Source organism: Scyliorhinus torazame, chromosome 19 (genome assembly GCF_047496885.1).
Source record: "Scyliorhinus torazame isolate Kashiwa2021f chromosome 19, sScyTor2.1, whole genome shotgun sequence".
Taxonomy (NCBI): domain Eukaryota; kingdom Metazoa; phylum Chordata; class Chondrichthyes; order Carcharhiniformes; family Scyliorhinidae; genus Scyliorhinus; species Scyliorhinus torazame.
The window spans coordinates 51,466,738-51,488,891 of record NC_092725.1 but is presented as its reverse complement, the minus strand read 5'-3'; the positions used below and the strand labels follow the sequence as shown (position 1 = coordinate 51,488,891).

Here is a 22,154-nt window from a genome sequence, read left to right as displayed (position 1 = left end):
ACTCTGTCCTGTATTCCCCGTGGCTGCAGCAGCGGGAAGGCCGGAACCTGCCTTCTCAAGAAGTCTCGCACCTGCAAATACCTCAACCCATTCCCTGCTAGCAATTCAAATTTGTCCTCCAAGGCTTTCAAGCTGGGGAAGCTCCGTCTATAAATAGATCCCCCATCCTCCTAATTCCTGCCCTTTGCCATCTCCGGAACCCACCATCCAGCCTACCCGGTACAAACTGATGATTATTATAAATCGGGGTCCAACCCAATGCTCCCTCCACTCTCTTATATCTCCTCCATTGCCCCCAGATTCTCAGAGCCACCACCACCACCGGTCATATGGAGTATCGGGCCGGCGTGAACGGAAGAGGTGCTGATATCAGTGCTCCCAGACTGGTGTTTTTACATGACGCCACCCCCATCCGCTCCCACACCGACCCCTCCCCGCTACCCACTTCCTAATCATGGCTATATTAGCCGGCCAGTAGTAATTGCAAAAGTTCGGCAGCGCCCCCCCCCTCCCCCCGGACTGCGCTCCAGCAACACTTTCTTCACTCGCGAGGTTTTACCCACCCACACAAATCCTGCAATAACCTTATTCACCCGCATGAAAAAGACCCTCGGGATGAAGCTGGGGAGGCACTGAAAGACAAACAGAAATCTGGGGAGGACAATCATCTTCACAGTCTGTACCCTCCCCACCAGTGACAGCGGGAGCATGTCCCATCTCTTAAAGCCCTCTTTCATTTGTTCCACGAGCCAGGATAGGACTTGTGCAGTGCCTCCCATTCCCGGGCCACCTGGGTTCCCAGATATCGAAAGATCCTTCCTACCATTCTAAACGGCAGCTCTCCCAGTCTCTTCTCCTGCCCTCTCGCCTGTATCACGAATATCTCGCTTTTCCCCATGTTCAATTTATACCCCCAAAAATTACCAAATTACCCAAGGATCCGCATAACTTCCCCATCCCCTCCAACGGGTCTGAAATGTACAAGAGGTCATCTGCATAACGCGAGACCCGGTGCCCGAACCAGCCCTTTCTAGTTCCTAGAGGCTTTTAACGCCATGGCCAATGGCTCTATGGCCAGAGCAAACAGTAACGGGGAGAGGGGGCACTCTTGACTCGTCCCTCGGTGTAGTTTAAAATACCCTGACCTCAGCCGGTTTGTACGCACACTCACTACTGGTGCCTGATAGAGCAACCGCACCCAGTCAATGAAACCCTCACCAAACACAAACATTCCCAGCGCCTCCCACAGGTAATCCCACTCCACTCGATCAAAAGCCTTCTCCGCATCCATCGCTACCGCCACCTCCATCTCCCCTCCTTTTGAGGGCATCATAATAACATTTAAAAGCCTTCGACCATTGGCCGTGAGTTGCCTGCCCTTTACAAATCCCATCTGGTCTTCCCCTATCACCCCCGGGACAATCCTCTATCCTTGTGGCCAGTATCTTAGCCAGCGGTTTGACGTCCACATTCAGTAGAGAAATTGGCCTGTATGACCCGCATTGCTCCGGATCCTTCTCCCGTTTCAGGATCAATGAAATCGAGGCCTGCGACATTGTTGGGGGGAGGACCCCCTTCTCTCTTGCTTCATTAAATGTCCGTACCAGCAGTGGGCTCAATATCTCTGAAAAACTCTCATAGAATTCCACCGGGTAGCCGTCTGGCCCTGGGGCCTTGCCCGACTGCATGCTCTCCAGCCCCTCAATTATTTCCTCAATTTCAATTGGGGCTCCCTGCCCTTCCCCTAGAACCTCACCTACCATCCGGAACCTCAACTGACCCAAAACCTGGCTCATCCCCTCCACCCCAGCCAGAGGTTCCGACTCATATAATTTGCTGTAAAAGTCCTTAAACACCTCATTTACCCCCACTGGGTCCAGGACCATAATCCCACCTCGATTCTTCACTCTCCGTATCTCCCTGGCCGCCTCCCTTTTTCTGAGCTGGTGCGTTAACATTTTGCTTACCTTTTCCCCATACTCATAAATGCCTTCCCATACTTGCCTTCCTCAGCTGTTCCACCGCTTTCCCTGTAGTCAACAGCCCAAACTCCGCCTGTAACCTCCGCCGCTCCCTCAGTAGCCCTGCGACCGGGGCCTCCGAGTATCTCTTGTCCACTTGGAGTATCTCCTCAACTAACCTGTCCCTGTCAGCCCGTTCCACCTTTTCTCTGTTGGCCCGTATCGACATTAATTCCCCTCCGACTACTGCCTTCAAAGCTTCCCAAACCGTTGCTGCAGAGACCTCCCACGTATCATTTGTTTCCAGCTAGTTTTGGATGGACTTGCTCACCCGCCCACAGATCGCTTTTTCTGCTAACAACCCCATATCCAGTCTACACAGCGGGCGTTGTCCTCTCTACAAACTAACCTGTAGATCCACCCAATGTGGGGCATGATCCGACACTGCGATTGCCGAGTACTCAGTATCCACCACCCCCGGTATTAGAGCCCTACTCAGAACAAAAACGTCGATACGAGAGTATACCTTGTGGACATGTGAGAAAAAAAAAACTCCTTCGCCCTTGGCCGTGCAAACCTCCATGGGTCTACTCCCCCATCTGTTCCATAAACCCCTTCAATTATTTTGCCGCGGCTGGCACCCTCCCTGTCCTGCATTTTGACTGATCCAATTCCGGATCAATGACTGTGTTAAAATCTCCCCCATGATCAAGTTATGTGACTCTAAGTCTCGGGTCTTACCTAACACCCGCCTCATCAATTCCCAATTCGGGGCATATACGTTCACGAGTACCATCCGCACCCCCTCCAGCTTCCCACTCACCATTATGTACCTACCCCCCCGTGTCTGACACAAATCTCCCTGCCTCGAATGCCACCCGTTTGTTGATCAAGATCGCTACCCCCCTGGTCTTTGAGTCCAGACCTGAGTGGAATGCTTGGCCAACCCACCCCTTTCTGAATATCCTCTGGTCTATAGCCTTTAGATGTGTCTCTTGTAACATTGCCACGTCTGCCTTCAGCCCCCTCAAATGCGCAAACACGCGAGCCCTCTTGACTGGCCCATTCAACCCTCTAACATTCCATGTAATCAGCCTGGTCGGGGGGCTTTTGCCATCGAAACAGCCCCTTATTGCATGATAACACTACTTATTCAAACCAGCACAAAAGTGATTGTCAACAAATCGGCACTACAATACTCTCCAAGGATTCAGAATCTTTAGTTCACATCCAGTCTTTTTTCCTTGATGAAAGTCAATACACCGTCTAGTGTTTTGAAGTAAAAATCCCGTGTGACCCGCAGACAGGCTGGGTACAACGTCCTGAACTTCACCCCTTCTTAAAGAGATCCGCTTTTGCCCGTTTAAACCCAGCTCGCCTCTTGGCCAAATCCGCGCCCAGGTTTTGATAACTGCGCAGCTCACAATTCTCCCCACCTGCTGCTCCGTTCTTTCTTGGCCCACCGCAGAATGTGTTTCCATGTCCAGGAATCGGTGAAAGCGTACCACCATCGCCCTCGGCGGTTTGTTCGCTCGGGGCTTCTTCGCGAGGGCTCTGTGCGCTCTATCCACTTCCAGGGGCCGAGGGAACGCCTCAGCCCCCATCAACTTCTCCAGCATGTTCGTCACACAAGCCCTCGCATCCGATCCCTCACTGCCTTCAGGGAGGCCGACGATTCTCAGGTTCTGCCTCCTGGACCTGTTCTCCAGGTCCTCCAGCTTCTCCTGCATTCTTTTCTGGCGGTCGTTCATCATCTCCACCTTGGTCTCCAGCATGGTTAGGTATTCCTCGTTCTTGGACACCTTTTTCTCCACCTCCTGGATCGCACATCCGTGGGTCTCTTAATTCTGCACCACCTGATCAATCGAAGCCTTGATCGGGTCCAGCGTGCCCTTCTGAAGCTTGGCGAAGCAATCTTCAAAAAACTTCACCAGCTGCTCCGTCGACCACTGTGCCTTCTCCCCGCGTTGCCAGCTCTGTTTGCGTCTTCCTGGTAGAACTTTGTCTTCTCACACGGCCACTTATGGTCCAATTCTCCATACACTGGAGGGGGATTTCTCCTTACTGTCACTCTTCACCGATTTACCCAATAAAATCCGGGGGAAAATGGGAGAAAAAGGTCCAAAAGTCCATCACAGGCGGGAGCTATCAAATGTGCGACCTACTCCTCCATGGCCGCCACTGGAAGCGCCAATAAATATAATCCTAACCGACATAGTCTCTCCTCATATGACAGTCCCACCATCCCAGGAATCAGCCTGGTAAACCTTCGCTGCACTCCCTCCATAGCAAGAATATCCTTCCTCAGATAAGGACACGAAAACTGCGCACAATACTCCAGGTGTGGCCTCACCAACACCCTATACAATTGTAGTAAAACATGCCTATTCCTATACTCAAATCCTCTCGCTATGAAGGCCAACATACCATTTGCCTTCTTTACTACCTGCTGTACTTGCGCGCCTACTTTCAGTGACTGATACACAAGGACATCAAGGTCTCACAGAGTATCCACCTCTCTCAATTTACACCCATTCAAAGTAATCTGCCCTCCTATTTTTGCGACCAAAGTGGACAACCTCACATTTACACATTATACTGCACCTGCCATGCAAGTGCCCACTCACTCAGCCTGTCCAAAACCGGCTGAAGCATCTCTGCATCCTCCTCACAGCTCACCCTCCACCCAACTTTGTATTGTCTGCAGATTTGGAGATACTACATTTAGTTCCCACATCCAAATCATTAATATAGAATGTGAACAGTTGGGGTCCTAGCACAGGTGATTCAAATAGGTTTATTTATAACCAAAAGAAAAGGCTGCAATGCAGCGTACAGCACATAGGTTCCAATCCGGGCCGGCTTTTAAGGGTTGTCTCTATGAGCCCCAGCTGATGGGTCTGTGCCCATCAGCGGGGAGAACTCGCATTCCACAAGCCCCACGAGGAGATAATCGGGTCATCCCTCTGGGCCTTGTGAGGGTTATCACAAAATTCTAGAAACCTTTTCTTTGACTGTGCTTCATTCTCCCCTTCCCCCACTCGAAGCTACCCTGCTGCTTGGTGCTCATTGTCATCTGATGAACTGTTCAATGCCCAGTCGCTTCAGGGACATCCTCCAAGAAGCGGAGTCTGCACATTGCAACCTTCTTTTCGCCCCCAGGGTGGTCTGAATTTACTAAACTGCCAGCATGTTTCCCAAGACTAAGGGTGTGCTCCATGCAGACGATTCCAGAGGAAAGTAAGTTGAGGAGGCTCGCTGTCTTTCCTTAAATGTTTCCTTGTACCACACACTTTCCTTTTCTTTCGGTACCAGCTGTGGCCCAATGGCCTGTGCACTTGCTTCTGAGTCAAATGATTGTGGGTTCAAGACCCATTCTTATCGCAATACTCCCACACTTAGTCACATTTTTGGAGACTGGGGTCAAATCCACTGAGAAAATGATGTGCGGCAAGCGCCATTTTTAAAGCCCCATCTTTAGAGGGCTCTCCGATCTCAAAGTGAGAGAGCAGCATCAGCCCTCCCCCCGCAAGATCACTGGATTCGGGGCCCTCCCAAAGGTCCTCCCTTCAAGTTCCATCCTCTTCTAGCCGGTATCAGGCCCCATCCCACCACCAATCGCCCGCACTAGCACCCAGCCCCCCCCCCCCCCCAAGTAAGAGACACCCTGTTATGGGGTCACCAGATGCCCTCCCCCCACTTTATGCCCTCCCTCCCCTTCTTCATGGCCCCCCTTCCAACCCCCTTTCATGGCCACACACCCTTGACAGTGCCTCTTGGCACCCTGGCAGTGCCCTGACCTCCAGTGGCCTCCGAGGCCCCTGGCACGGTCATCATATCTGGTCTCCATCAATGGGCACCAGTAGTGTTTCCGCTGGCTGCACAATGCGTCGGTAGGGGCAGAGAATCCCGGGAAACTCCAGCTTGAAATGGACTGAGCATATTTGAATGCTTATTTAAATATGCTCATCTGGCTCATGCCCCACAATTCAATCCAACCTTTATAATGGCCCAGGACAGAACAGACAACCATCATATGATTACAAGGCTACAAATAGAGTGGCGTTGTTACTACACATAAAGGTAAAACTCAGAGACCTCAAACCTCGGAGCCTGGGTCTCCCATGGAGAATCACAAAAAGAGCAAAGACTGAGAAATAAAAACCCGAGATACCAGTCGCCACCCACCCGGGTAAAACAGCCAAAGTGGTAGACCCACATCAGGAGAAAAGACTAACTCGACCCAAAGGAAGAGTCAAGTAAACGCATTTCTCATCAGGACACCACGCAGGGGGCCCTAAAAGGATTAATGCACGGATGCTCAAAAACAAAATGAAAAGAAAAGTATTTTTTAAGAACCCTGAAACTGATTAGCTCTAACTGGAGGGGCTTTCCTCAATCATAGCGAGGACAAACTGACCCTTCCAACTCCAGCCTTCCAGCCCCCACCCTGCTCCAGCTCTGCTCACCTTCCTTTCTACATTTAGTATAAAGACTTTGCACAGATACCAATTTCAACATTCATGATATGAACTGGTTAAGTCAGGATAACCAGCGGTGCAGGCCAACTCACTAAACAGGAAATAGATTGACAACATAAAAGCAGGCAGCAACTCGATCGACAGGGAACAAAGTCCAGGGTAACAACTGAAATGCAGGACAGTCCTCAGGATAAAGAGTTCTTCACTGGTGCATGAAGAAAGCAAAAATCAAGGATGAGGCAGGATCAGGATCAATGAGCACTCCTCAGGGTCTCTCAAGAATTCCATCAGTCGAAGCACGAGATATCATTACTTCCACCATTCCCTCTCACCAGAATCTGGTTGGTTACCAACCTAAACTCCGTCAGAGGGGGGATGACTCGACCAGCTGGTCACCTGCAACCCTCAAGACTAACATCTTAGGACAAACAGGACCAGTGGTCAGAAGGCCAAACCGACCCCTGGCCTCAAAGATAGGATTAAATATGTGCCATTGAATTCAGGCGGGTTCCCACCAGGGACAGTGCTCTCCCCACTGCCAGCGCGTCCTTGTGCACCTCCATCAGCTCCACAAAAACACCCACAACTCTTGGAAGTGGACCCCAATGACCTGCACCGCAGAGCCGAGACTTTCAGCAAAAACAAGAACAGCGACTTTGATTGTCCGCTCCTTCAGCCAACGGCATTTTCCGTTCCCGCTGCAATGAATGGAGATTTGGCTGAGCGCCATATTCTCCGTCCACACTGGCAGAGGTAGCGAGGTGGACTCACCACGGAGAATCCCGCCCACATTCCGTTGGTAGCCATCATCTGCCGATGCACACCGAACCATCAGGCGGGAGCCCACTCAAAAGCAACTATGCCACTAAAGGCAGGGCTCCATGCCAACTTCCTTTAGCCGCCACGAACGTTCTGGGCAGGATTCTCCCTTTGGGAGACTGGCTGGATTCTCCGCCCCACCCCGCCACATTTCTGTTTCACCCCGCTGACAGGATGCTCCATTACGCCGGCTGGTCAATGGGGTTTCCCATTGTGGGGCAGCCCCATGCCGTTGGAAAACCACCGGGCAGCCGGCAAAAGGAGCATCCCACCGGTGGAGAATCCAGCCCTATGTCCTCCCGGCAGAACCTCTGGTTTGCTTTGGGGATAGAATGGGTGACAAGAGCAATTCTCTCTCTCTTGCTATGCAAATGTATGCATGGCAGGGAGAGCAAGGGATTCTGTTCCGAATCCCGCTGTCAGGCTGCCATTTTGAGTGGGCGGCCTGATACCGAGGTCCAACAGGTGGTCCACCCTCTTCCCCCCATATTCAAAATACTGCACCCTCCTGCTGACAATTAGTGGCATCCCTTTCTCCCTCCCCCAACCATGGGAATTGCTGGGTCACCCCCCCCCCCCCCACCCTCCCCCACAGCACGTACGCGGGAGGGTGGATGGCCTCCTGCCACAGCAGGACCCCCCCCCCCCCCAGTCAGAGCTCCCCCATATCAGACCCACCACATCAGAGCGCCCCCCCCCCCCCCCCCACCCGCCCCTCCCATCAATCTCCTCTGCCTGGAAGCTAAAGAGCAGTTCAGGTAGAATTAGTGAAAATCACTGGGCCGGATTCTTCCACCCTGTCCATACCAGGGTTGCCACGGGCGGGACGTGGACCATGTAAAGATCCATTGACCTCCGGCGGGAATTTCCTGTCATCGGGTGGGCGCAGCCAGAGATTCCCACCAGCGCTTTTTCAGTCACCTGTACCATACACCTGCTGCTTTAGATAGAGGTGTAGAAAACAGCAGCTGTTACTTCATAAAAAGCCAAAGCCACATCACCAGTCTTTAAGCCCCCTCAGATCCTTTGCTGTAAGTGCTTTCATTTCCTCTTTTTCTCAACAGAAAGCACTTAACTGCTTTTGTGTGGCCAGGAGCTGTCAATCAAAGCTAGATGCTTATAAACATTGAGATTAGGTTCAAAGCAAGCTGGGCAGCATTGCGGCGCAGTGGTTAGCACTGCTGCCTCGCAGCACTGAGGACCCTACCGGGTCACTGTCTGTGTGGAGTTTTCCCACTGTCTACGTGGGTCTCGCCTCCACAACCCAAATATGTGCAGGGCAGGTGGATTGGCCATGCTAAATTGCCCCTTAATTAGAAAAAAATAATTGGGTAATCTAAATTTTTATTAAAAAAGGTTCGAAGCAAGCTACTTGAGGTGCATTCAACTGTGAAGAGAACGCTTGTGCAAGGATGAGCCTGATACAGTTTAAGGTGGTGCACAGAGTGCTTATGACTTGGGCGAGAATGAGTGGGTTCTTTCAGGGGGTAGCAGCTGAGTGTGAGAGCTGTGGGCGGGGCCAGTGAATCACATGCACATGTTTTGGCGTTGCAAAAAATTGGGAAGATTCTGGGCGGGGGTGTTCGCAATCTTAGCCAGGATAGTGGAGGAGAGAGTAGACCCGGACCCTTTGGTGGCGATGTCTGGGGTTTCAGAGAAGCTGGAGCTCACGGAGAGGAGGAAGGCTGATGTCGTGGCCTTCGCCTCTCTGATTGCACGGCGACAAATGTTGCTGGAGTGGCGGTCGGCATCGCCACCGGGGGTAGCAGCATGGTTGGGTGACCTGTATGACTCTTGCGTTTAGAGAAGATAAAGTATGAGTTAAGGGGCTCAACAAGGGGGTTTGAGAAAAGGTGGGGGATGTTTGTGACCGTATTTGAGAAGCTGTTTGTCGCAAGGAGGTGGGGGAGGGGGGGGGTGGCGGTTTGGAGGGTGAAAATTGAAAAATCTGTACAGACTGTGTAGTTGACTGTTGGGAAGTATGTTTCCTGGGTGTTTATTTGCTGTAACCTTTTGATATATGTTTGTAATAAAATACAGAAAAAACAAGTGTGAAGAGAAATGAAAATAAACAATCCAGACATATGGCTGGAAGGTACTACCACGTCAATTACAGCTTACTAAAAACTTTAAATGTGAATAGAAGCCTTGAAAATCAAAGGATCTGAGGGGTGAAGGGTTAAAATCCTGGGTTAGAGTGTATTTGACTGCTGAAATCCTAAAAAGACGTTTAGGTTGAAAGACAACAAAGCTTTTAGGAGCCAGAGATGTAATGAACCAACATAAAAAGCTTGGGCTAATGCAATTTTGTTTTGTTTTAGGGAATTCCCTGGAGAGTTCATTAGTTTTCAGCTTGGTGAGATAATATCATTGCTGGGTGCAGCTGAGACATCAGGCATTTTGAGAAAGCATTTTCATTTCAGTTCTGTTCCTGATTAAGCTGGAACCTCAAGTCAGTTTGTGTTCTCTGCAGTTCAGTTGAAAAGAGATTTGGTCTTTAAAATAGTGCAGACTTGTCTGAGGACAAGGGGGAAGCTGAAACAAGCCAGTTGAAACAGCTTTTGAAGACATACAGCCAGAATTTCCGACAGGAGTCAGGGGCAAAATTCTCCCCCAACGGCGCGAAGTCCGCCGACTGGCGCCAAAGACGGCGCCAATCAGACGGGCATCGCGCCGGCCCAAAGGTGCGGAATGCTCCGCATCTTTGGCGGCCTAGCCCCAACATTGAGGGGCTAGGCCGACGCCGGAGGGATTTCCGCCCCGCCAGCTGGCGGAAATGGCGTTTGTTGCCCCGCCAGCTGGCGCGGAAATGCGGCGCATGCGTGGGAACGTCAGCGGCCGCTGTCAGTTTCCCGCGCATGCGCAGTGGGGAGAGTCTCTTCCGCCTCCGCCATGGTGGAGGCCGTAGTGGAGGCGGAAGGGAAAGAGTGCCCCCACGGCACAGGCCGCCCGCGGATCGGTGGGCCCCGATCGCGGGCCAGGCCACCGTGGGGGCACCCCCCGGGGTCAGATCGCCCCATGCCCCCCCCCCAGGACCCCGGAGCCCGCCCACGCCGCCTGGTCCCGCCGGTAAATACCAGGTTTGATTTACGGTGGCGGGACAGGCAATTTCTGGGCGGGACTTCGGCCCATCCGGGCCGGAGAATCCAGCGGGGGGTCCCGCCAACCGGCGCGGCCCGATTCCCGCCCCCGCCCAATCTCCGGGAGCGGAGACTTCGGCGGGGGCGGGAGCGGGATTCACGGCGGCCAACGGCCATTCTCTGACCCGGCGGGGGGGTCGGAGAATGACGCCCCAGATCTTTTCAGCAAAGCAGTGTCAAAAGATCTCTTCCTCAAAAAATATCTCTGTAAAGCAAGCATTCCTCTGTGCCATTGTTATTTAAGGTGGATTGAGAAGTTTTGAGAGCTGGTTTATTTTCTTGTTGCTTAAGTGGGAATAAAGATAGCAATTAAGGGTATTGCATTCACTGTATTGAGTAGTATTGTTCAAGGGGTAATTGTAAGCTATTTTCTTGTGTAATGGTAAAGATATTTCAATACTGTTTTAGTAAAAAGTTTGTTTTAATATACCATATCCCAATTTTGAGTGAAATCACTCCTGGAGCGAGGTATCCTTTCCTCACAGTCTTACAAAATTAAAATAAAATATTGGGGTTTCTGACCAGTATCCTAGCCACTGTTGGGGTCTGGTCTGGGATTGTAACAGGGGGTCTCTGGTGGGGGGAGGGGGGGGGGCTGGGGATAGGGGGCGAAAGATTTGCATTGTTGGGGGGGGGGGCGGGGGCCATTTGATGGACTTTGGGGCACCTACGTTAAAAACACCCCCCCATTCCCCCCGTGTTTGCATGGGTCTCACCCCCACACCCCAAAGATGTGCAAGGTAGATGAATTGGCCACGCTAAATTGGAAAACAAAAATTGGATACTTTAAATTTACATTTAAAACATATTACCCTCTTTGCCCACCGCGAGGTTCATCGCATCAGGGCCACGCTGGCAAATATTTGCACCAATCCTGCCCGTATGAACATCACGGAGGCCTAGAGAATCTGCGTTAATAGGATGTATATGGATTCACATGACCCATTCACAACCTCCCGCTGCCGTGGGGCGCGGACCTTGATACCGCTGCCAGCAGGGGACCAGAGCAGCGCAATGGGCTGGCGGCGATGCTGTTTTCTGCCCGACATAATACCCCACCCCCTCGGTTTTATATTTCATAAAAGTCGGGTTGGATGGGATTCTGATCCTGCACTGATTTCAAGAGGAGATTCTGTCGCTACACTCCCTCAGTCACACTCGGATGCCTAAGCTGAGGAACTTTGAGGGGCCAAGATTAGTTCCTGTTAACTGAAGTCTAAACATCGAAGCAGTTTTGTGTTCAGTATAGTGATCCCAGTTATACATCACGCTCCTCTCCTACTCCAATTAAATTCATGTCATCGGCTTTTTAATGTGCTTTATTATCAGATTCACTCCAGAGATGAAAGCAGAGCGCCATCCTTTTGTGTACCTGCCCTTTGGTGCTGGACCCAGAAACTGTATCGGAATGAGACTTGCACTGTTGCAAGCCAAGATTGCACTCGTGCGCATTCTGTCAAAGTACAGCTTCCAGACCTGCCCTGAAACCCAGGTATAGAATTCATAGCTCTGAAGAAGAGTTATACGGACTCGAAATGTTAAATCTGTTTGTCTCCCACAGACACTGCCTGACCTGCTTTTTCCAACATTTTCTGTTTCTTTATTAAATAGCTTTTAGCTCTGTTCTAGGATTCAACTGGGCTTTGTTGTTTCAATAGTAGAGAGATAGGTACTCGAGTTCTATATGCAGAGTCTTTACTTACAGATTCATTGGAGGAAATCATAGTGCACAGCCAGCACATGGGGTGAAAATTATGAGCTTCAGGATGAGGGGATTGTATGTTTCAGAGCCTAGACACTGACCTTTCATTGGCCACGACAGGTTAGACACTGGCCTTTCACTGGATGCAGGGCTTTAAACACTGGCTTGTCATTAGATGTTGGAGATTAAACACACTCCGTTTAATGAGTTAGCCTTTCACAAGTGCAGGGGTTAGACACTGGCTCACTGGCTGCAGTGACTTAAACAATGACCTTGACACTGGACTTTCATTGGGTTAGTCACTGACTGCAGTGGGCTAGATAAACACTGACCTTTTATGAGGTTATGGAGGTTAATAATTTATCACCTCTATCGGAGAGATCACAGGGCAGTTGGACACATTGTTGAGATGGGACAGACGGAGAAGGGATTGTTCCCTGCATCTAACTGTGCTGTACCTAACCTGTGCATGTTTGATGCTGAAGCAGAGTGCCTGAAGTGGATGTCAGCATTAATTTATCAAGTACAGGAAAGAGCACTTAAAAGAGAACATGGAGACCGAATGATTGAATTAAAATTACACATAAATTCAATATTTGCAGTAAAAGCAAGGTGTAAGAAACTTAAATCTTCAGCCTGGAATAAATTATTAATGACAGCTTCATCTCGCTGAGAAAAAAAAACTTACTTCAAATTGCTTGCCTACCATAAAATATTAACAGCTTAATCTTCTTTGGGGTATTGTGTTCGGCCAGTCAGCAGCGGTAAGAGGAGGTACGACTCTCAAAATATTCTGGGAGAGGGTCACAGTGTGAAATTGCTTTCCAGGTTCTTCCACATGTCAAGAGGTGTGAGCTTCGGAGGGAGAGTGGCGGTCCTGATGTGTACACCCTCACTGTTAGGGCAAAGCCTGTTTCAATATGTGTAGTTCGCTGCAGATGTCTGTATGTGAATAATTCATAATGAGCATGCCGTGTAACTCTACAGCAATTACACCTTTGTTTTCAAGGGAATATATGTCTTTTGCATTGCTGCCCAGCTTGAAGATATAAAGAACAACCTCAAATTTGGCAGGAGCAATCCTCCTCTCTGCACCTATCTTCTTCTCTCTTTCAGTTTCAAGTGGAGGGCAGGGAAACAGAACAAGGTGCTGGAGTTCCCTGGCATTGGCAAGTGTGAGGTTGCTCTCATCTAGCTCTCACTCACCAGGCTCCTGCCAATTCAATCACATCGGCTTGCACCCAAGCCGACCAACTTGGCGATGCCATAGGCTAAAGGGTAACTTCCAAGTGGCCCGGAAAGAGTTTTGTACCCTGCTTTGGAAACAATAAGCAGACAAAGAATGGCCTTAAACCTTCTGAGATTGCACAGCCTTACAGCTTGCCTGTGCTACAACCTTTGACCCTTCATCAAATTACATCTCCGCCCAGGTTTATCAGGACTCGCATTAACTTGCAGGTTTACACGCCAAAGAGCCTCAGGTGAAGCCCACCACTGATAGCTTACGTCTGTGTGTTCCACTGGCTGCAAGGCTACTTAGAGGGGGAAGGTGCCTTGGGGTTTAACCATCAGTGAGCACCACCAGGTGGCATTCTGCCCAGTTTACCTATTGATGGAAGCCAAGTAGAGGACCATGTTTGTGTGTAACATGTTCAAACGATTTACAATTCTATCAGTGACTTGGGTGAAGGGATTGAACGTCTGATTTCTAAATTTGCTGATGACAGAAATATAGATACAAATTAAGTTATGAAGAAGATGCAAGGAGTCTGCAAAGAGAAATAGGTGGATTAAGCGATTGAGCAAAGGTTTGATAGATGGCAAATGTAGAAAAATATGAATTTGTCCACTTTGGCAGGAAACATAGAAAAGCAGTGTATTATTTAAATGGAGAGAGATAACAGAACTCTGAGGAACAGAGGGATCTGGGTGTCCGCGCACATAAATCGCAAAAAGTTAGTATTTGGGTACAGCAAGTGATTAGGAAGGCAAATGGGACGTTTCGCCTTTGGTGAGACCACATCTGGATACTGTGTAGAGTTCTGGGCCGGGATTCTCCGAGCACGGGTCGGAGAATCGCTGGGGAGGGAGGGGGGGGGAGGCGCGAAAATGCTGCCACGCCACCCCGACGGCGGGCCGCCGAATCTCTGGCGACCGGAGAATCGGCGCCAATCGCCCCCGCGCGGTCGCCGTGGCGCTGGCCGGGCGTCATTGAAAACGGCCCCTGCAGCAATCCCCCGTGCTCAACGGGCCGAGTGTCCGCTGAGTCCCGCCAGCGTGGTTTACATATGGTTCCACCCGGCGTGACCTCAGGGTTCTGGCTGCGGAGGGCGTCCTGGTGGGGGGGGGGGCGGGGGCATCCGACTCCGGGGAGGCCTCCACGGTGGCCAGGCCCGCGATCGGGAGCTACCGATCGGCGGGCGCGCTCATTCTGGGGTGGGCTTATGTTCCTCCACGCCGGGCCCCTGTAGGTCTCCGCCATGTTGCACAGGGGCCAGCAGCCTCGCACATGCGCCGGCGCGGAGACTGCCATCGCGCGGACCCGTGCAGGCCATGACATGCATGGGCAGTCTCGCGCCGGCCGTATAGGGCCGGCTTTCGGCACGGGAGCACCCACAGCCCTCCAGCGCCAGTCTAGCCCCCGAGGAAGTGGAGAATGACTGGACCAGGAGTCCCGTTGACGCCGGCATCGCTCACGCCGGTTTTGACGCTGGCGTTGACACTTGGCTGGGATTTTGGAGAATCCCGGCTCTTGTCTCCTTATTTAAGGAAGGATGTAAATGCATTGGAAGTAGTTCAGAGAAGGTACACATGACTGATAGCTGAGATGGTGTTTCACCTTCTGAGGAAAGGTTGGACAGGCTGGGCCTGTATCCACTGGAGTTTAGAAGAATTGAGAGGTGATCTTATTGAAACATTTAAGATCCTGAGGAGACTTGAAAGGGCAGATGCTGAAAGGATATTTTGCCTTGTGAGAGAGACAAGAGATGAGGAGAAATTGTTTCTCTTGGAGGGTTGCGATTCTCTGGAACTTTCTTCCCCAGAGTGTAGTGGAGGCAGCATCATTAAATATTTTTAAGATCGAGGTAGATGACCAATGAGGAAGTCAAAGGTTATCGGGGTAGATGGAATGTGGAGTTGAGGCCACAATCTGATCAGCCATGATCCCATTGAATGGTGGAGCCGGCTCGTATGGCTGAATGATCCACTCCTGCTCCTAATTTGTACCTCTGTACGGATGTTTTTGCATAAAACAATTCCTCTACCATTGGCAAAGGAATCAGGGACAAGATGAGGAGAATTTTTTTATTGTAGTGATTTCTTCTTATCTGGAAATGTACTTGGAAAGATATGCGAGGCTCTGGGGGAAAGGGCAGGGCACTTGGCAGGGCACTGGAACACAGAGCAAGCAGGGGTACACAGTGGATCGAATTGTCTCTTTCTGTATGTTTCTGTCCTTTTCTTTTAAAAACTTACAACCTTACTAATTTTGTGGGTCTCACTTGGCTCCCCGGATAGGGTCCGAGCTGGACTCATCCACTTCCTGGCCCCTGGTGCTCAGCCTGCAATTAGTCATCACTTGCTCTTTTCAGGTTCCGATGCAGATAAAATCGTCGGGCACTCTTGGACCGAAAGAGGGAGTGTTCCTCAAAATTGTGCCTAGAGAGCGTGAAACTCGTGGGCAGTGAGCCAATTGTCCCAGCAGCCTTACATAACCAATGAATGTGACTGATGATCAAGACTTCTTGATGATGAACCGATGTGGGCAGCCTTTAATGGAGTTCTGGACTTTGGTGGAAATGGGAGACGCAAGTGCTCCTAATTATGAATTTGCTTAATGCTCAATTAGCATAGTTTGAATTGATTTAGGTTAGATTCAGAAAATAATGCACTGCGATTAAAGATTAATATAGAAAATACCAAACACCAGCAGACTGGAGAAAATGCTGTAACGTACAAAATATAATAATGGATGTTTAATGTGATGATCTGACATTAAAATAAATCCCCTATCTTTGAATCCTGTCTTAAATCACTTGAGTTCTTATGACATTTCTTTTGTGTCTTTCATAACCTCAGGAAGTCCCCAAGCACTTTGGTGTCAACAAAGTACTTTCGCAGGGGAGTGACATGGTTGTAATGTAGGAAAAACGGCAGCTAATTTGCACGTAGCAAAATTCCACAAACAGTAATGTTGCAAATTACTGCATCAATAAAAACCTCTTGTCATCTCACCACTGGTCCCTTTGCCTATTATCGTAAACAATCTAAACACACAGAACTGAAGTTCAGACACTCCAAATTTCCCTCCAAGATTGATGGAATTATCCAGCCATTTGCTGACTCGTTCTCTTAGCCGCTCCACATTTGCCTTATCATCTTTAGTTCTCTTATTTTGCCTGCGTTGGACCAGAGCACCCTCGAGCACTCTTCAAATTGAATGTTCAATAAAATATATGCATCAGCCAGCTTTCTTTTAAAAACAAGCTTTGTAGTCTCAAACACCATTATGAAGGTAAACCACATGCAAATGAAACGTTTTTCGAAGATAGCTGAAGTACCAAAACGATAACCGAAGAAAATCTTGGTTTGTGCTTAGAATGCAAACACGGATACAGTCCAGACCAAGGCCAAGATTCAGGCAGGCAAGGTGTAAATATCCTGTCCAAATCCGACAAGACAAAACTTAACCCCGGTGCTGTCAAGGACAGCGTTGCAGCCATGTTACAAAGTGACTGGCACATCTATCAACCCACACAGCTATCAAGAAATGGCCAGAGCCTCCCCAATATTAATTTTCTGCCAAGTTACTTCCTTCCCATTGTACCGGGATAACAAACCTTTTTGCCAAACACAGTCTGCATAAATTCAAAACTATCTGACTTCATTGCACACACCCCCTAGCACAAAGAGCAGCTTACCTCCACTCCATTTCGTGACCTGCTTCGCCCTGCCCAGTCATGACTTCTTGGTTTCACCTCTGAAGAAACCCAAGTGGAACCAAACTCTTGGGAGACTAATTTTATTTCACAAAATTGATTTGTTTTTTTTACGCATTGTGCTGCCAGGGCCGTTACATTTTCACTGGAGCACAAAAACAAAGACATTTGTTGCAAAAAATTGATATCAGTTTTCTTTGTTAGTCTCCAGGAATGATTGCATTGGGAATTTCAGTAGCACAGTGAAAGTTCAAGGCTTTCCATCGCCCTCGGCTTTCATAGCAACGATTTAGCTTCAAACTGACTGTCCAGTGTAGTTCTGGATTCCTCCCACTAGTCCTACTGAGCATGTCTGCACGGCATAAAGCAGCAACACACTGGATTTATGTTTCCAACCAGGAGGACTCCCAGATCACAACATGCAAACCGTACAGGCACAAAATTTACCTCTCCATTGTTATCACACATTTCAATCTCTTTGACTGTTTTTTGTACAACATTCACTCGTTGACCATAATGGTCCATTTTCAGCTGGAGCAATTTGACTGTTTCAGCATACTCCTTCAGAACCTAGGCTGGTGCCCATTTACGTCAATTCTCAATCTAGCCATAAAGTTTGTGGAATAATAGAATGGTTACAGCACGGAAGGAAGCTATTTGGCCTATTATCATAGATCATAGATTATCATAGAATTTACAGTGCAGAAGGAGGCCATTCGGCCCATCGAGTCTGCACCGGCTCTTGGAAAGAGCACCCTACCCAAGGTCAACACCTCCACCCTATCCCCATAACCCAGTAACTCCACCCAACACTAAGGGCAATTTTGGACACTAAGAGCAATTTATCATGGCCAATCCACCTAACCTGCACATCTTTGGACTGTGGGAGGAAACCGGAGCACCCGGAGGAAACCCACGCACACACGGGGAGGATGTGCAGACTCCGCACAGACAGTGACCCAAGCCGGAATCGAACCTGGGACCCTGGAGCTGTGAAGCAATTGTGCTATCCACAATGCTACTGTGCTGCCCCCATTGTGGCCATGCCAGCTCTCTTGTAGAGCAGCTCAGCTGGTTGCTGAGTTTGATGGGCTGGTCGGTTAAAGACTTGTATTTCTATGGCCTCAGGACACCCCAAAGTACTTTTAATAAAACGTAGTTACTGTGCAATGTAGGAAAAATTGCAGCCAATTTGTACATGGCAAGATCCTACAAATAGGAGATAATGAGCACATCATTTATTTCAGAGAGGTGGCTTGAGGGACTAGGGAGAACCCTCCTGCTCTTCTTCCAATAGTTGCTGTGAGAATTTTCATCTAAAGGTTAGCACCTGTAATTGTGCAGCGTACCCTCAGTACTGCACTGAAGTGTCAGTTCAGATTATCTGTTGAAGGAGCCACTGAGTCCCTAGAGTGCAGAAGGAGGCTAATTAAGTCTGCACTGACTTTCCTAAAGAGCACTCTAACTAGGCCGACTCCCCCACCCTAACACAGAATCCCATAACCCACCTAACCTTTGGACATGGAGAGACAAGTTATCATGGCCAATCCACCTAACCTGCACATCTTTGGACTGTGGGCGGACACCGGAGCACCCGGAGGAAACCCACGCAGACACGGGGAGAACGTGAAAACTCCACACAATCACCCAAGGCTGGAATTGAACTGGGTCTCTGGTGCCATGAGGCAGCAGTGCTAACCACTGAGCCACCATGCCACCCTGGAATGGGACTTGAACCATCAACCTTGTGACTGGCGAGGGTGCTGCCAACTGAGCCACAATTTACATTTAATGAAAAACCTGAGAAAATGGGAGGAGAGAACTGTTAGCTGCCTTGCATCCCCACCTGTCCTAAGTCCCAGGAAATGAGGTGATTAACATATTTTTGGGGAAAGGCACCAGGAAGACAGTGCTGCAGCAGGGGCACGTTCCCAGTGGGGCGAGGAATTGTTAGCACCTCAGAACGGTGAGCCACAGTCCTGCTGAGGCTGGAGACAAAATAATTTATTCCCTCCTCTCATCATCCAGCTCTGAAATTCTGCTCGGTGAGGCGCACGTGGTCCCCAGTGCAGCTTAGACACCTGCTTTCCATGTTGACAGCCCACCCACCGGGAATCTGAGGAACGCTCCCAGGAATGAGAGACAGACAGAGGGAGCATCTATCCCAACTCAAAACTGATCTCCTGACATGAAAAGCTAGTCCCTGTGGAGAATGAAGTTTTCGATCTGGGCTATTTAATGGTACAGTGGAAAACATGGGCAACTATGGGAACGATTGGGGAACTGTGGGAATATTGGGGAACTCTGGGAACACGCTGTGTCTGTGCCAGCTGGAAAACAGCCATCCAGCCTAATCCTATTTTCCAGCTCTCTATCTGCTCTCCTGTAGGCTGCGGCACTTCAAATGCACATTAAATAGGTTTTAAGACGAGGGAATCATCTGTGGGAGCCATGTTACCCTACGTTCCAGCAAAAAAACACATTAAGAACAAGATCCTGAGCCTTTGGGCGAGAAAGTTCCAGAATTTTATGAGAGAAATAAATACACGTCAAAACTTGTAGCTTAGGGGAGAAAGGGAAATAAGGTCAATAGTTTATAGGTGCTAAGCAAGAATCAACCATGGAAACATCAATGAAACAGTGCAATAAATCTAAATTTTAACAGAGTGGATAGTAGGAAGACCAACATCACCATCTGCTGGTAGATATTCAGCATTACACCAAGCAAAAAAACCAAAATCACCAACAGGTCACGATTTAAAGGGGATTCCCTGAAGGGAATAACATCTTCTGCGTCTTACTCATCCTGAACGTCACTTTAGTAATTTGGCTTCCCATTTCCACCATAAGAATTAAGAACAGGAATCAGCAAGAATTGGCCATTTAACTTTGATCAGGATTGATTATCGACCATAACGTCAGCTTTTTGCACTATTCCCATATCCTTCAATTTCTGGGTAGCCAAAAATTCTTGACTCTATTCCGTGGCCGCTTTCGCAGGAGCCCTGAGGTAGAGAATTCTAAAGATTTACAACCCTTTGAGTGAAGAAAGTTCTGCCCAGCTCAGTCCAAAATGGTTGACCTCTTATCCTGACACTGCCCTAGACTCTCCGATCAGGACAAACATCCTCCCAGCATCTATCCTGTGTTAAGATTCCGGACCAGACTGCAACAGCTGCTAGGGTTCTGAACAGAATCACCGATATTTTATTTTAATTTTGTAAGGACTGTGAGGAAAGGATGACGAATGTGATATAAAATAGTTACTTTAGAGATACTAGTTAATGTAATGTAGAAATAAGCCACTTTGATTCTGGCAGTTAGGGACAAAGGGGTTTGAGACCGCATGGAAAAAGCAGGAAGAGGTGTGTCTATGAGAGTGATGCTGCATTGATAGGGGCCAGAGAAAGGGATAATTAGTGAGCCAATCAGAATAGATCGAACAGGTCAGGAGGGACATAGGCTGACCTATGTCCGTCGAGTATGTGAAACTTGATACCATTTGAATTGATTTTGCAGAGATCCCTTTGTCTTTTAGTTCAGTCGTTTTCTGGGGTGTAAGAGGCTGGATGTCTCTTACGTTTCTGTAAGATGATTTAAGCTTGCAAGCTAAATAAATAACTTCTTTTTACGTGCGAATCCATCTCAACTTTTATTGAGGCCAGACTGACAGAGAACGAAATTTGGGGATCAACAAGGATACCTTGCTCCAGGAATGATTGTATGAAGAAATAGGGATATGGTATATTAAAACAAACTTTATTACTACCACAGTATTAGAATATCTTTAACATCACACCAGAAAATAACTTACAATTACCCCCTTAAATAATGCTACTCAATACAGTGTCACATTAACCCTTAACTGTTATATTTATTCCCAGTCAAGCAACAAAACCATCTCAGCTCTCAATCCACTGTTAAATACAATTAGCATGCAGGATACCTACTTTACAGAGATGGCGGGATACTCTACTTTGAGGGAGAGAGATCTTTTGTAACTGCTTTAAAGAAAAGACCAGAATCCTGTCAGAACCGTGCAGAAACACTGGCTGTATTTCTTCAGAAGCTGTTTCTCAGCTTGTTTCAGCTCACCTTCTAATCACACAGTTCTGAACTGCTTGAAAATAGATTACTAATCTGGGGCGAAATTCTCCGGAAACGGCGCGATGTCCACCGACTGGCGCCCAAAACGGCGCCAATCAGACGGGCATCACGCCGCCCCAAAGGTGCGGAATGCTCCGCATCTTTGGGGGCCGAGCCCCAACATTGAGGGGCTAGGCCGACGCCGGAGGAATTTCCGCCCCGCCAGCTGGCGGAAACGGCCTTTGCTGCCCCGCCAGCTGGCGCAGAAATGACATCTGCGTCCCAATATTGACTGGGACTCACTTAGTGCCAGGGGCTTAGACGAGGCGGAGTTTGTAAGAAGCATCCAGGAGGGCTTCTTAAAACAATATGTAGACAGTCCAACTAGGGAAGGGGCGGTACTGGACCTGGTATTGGGGAATGAGCCTGGCCAGGTGGTAGATGTTTCAGTAGGGGAGCATTTCGGTAACAGTGACCACAATTCAGTAAGTTTTAAAGTACTGGTGGACAAGGATAAGAGTGGTCCGAGGATGAATGTGCTAAATTGGGGGAAGGCTAATTATAACAATATTAGGCGGGAACTGAAGAACATAGATTGGGGGCGGATGTTTGAGGGCAAATCAACATCTGACATGTGGGAGGCTTCCAAGTGGCAGTTGAAAGGAATACAGGACCGGCATGTTCCTGTGAGGAAGAAAGATAAATACGGCAATTTTCGGGAACCTTGGATGACGAGTGATATTGTAGGCCTCGTCAAAAAGAAAAAGGAGGCATTTGTCAGGGCTAAAAGGCTGGGAATAGACGAAGCCTGCGTGGAATATAAGGAAAGTAGGAAGGAACTTAAGCAAGGAGTCAGGAGGGCTAGAAGGGGTCACGAAAAGTCATTGGCAAATAGGGTTAAGGAAAATCCCAAGGCTTTTTACACGTACATAAAAAGCAAGAGGGTAGCCAGGGAAAGGGTTGGCCCACTGAAGGATAGGCAAGGGAATCTATGTGTGGAGCCAGAGGAAATGGGCGAGGTACTA

At 49.0% G+C, this 22,154-nt stretch overlaps 1 protein-coding gene across 11 annotated transcripts in view; it reads left to right on the top strand.

The window, feature by feature from the left end:
• The window catches only part of tbxas1 (thromboxane A synthase 1 (platelet)), a 463,069-nt gene extending 446,945 nt beyond the window's left edge, over nt 1-16,124 (top strand). For all 11 annotated transcript variants that reach the window (XM_072484269.1, XM_072484272.1, XM_072484265.1 and 8 more), the window contains 2 exons: nt 11,731-11,893; nt 15,697-16,124. In XM_072484269.1, the coding sequence (XP_072340370.1) occupies nt 11,731-11,893; nt 15,697-15,792 (259 nt within the window). In that variant the 3' untranslated portion in view covers nt 15,793-16,124. The remainder of the gene's footprint in view (nt 1-11,730; nt 11,894-15,696) is intronic.
• Nucleotides 16,125-22,154: the final 6,030 nt, after the last annotated feature.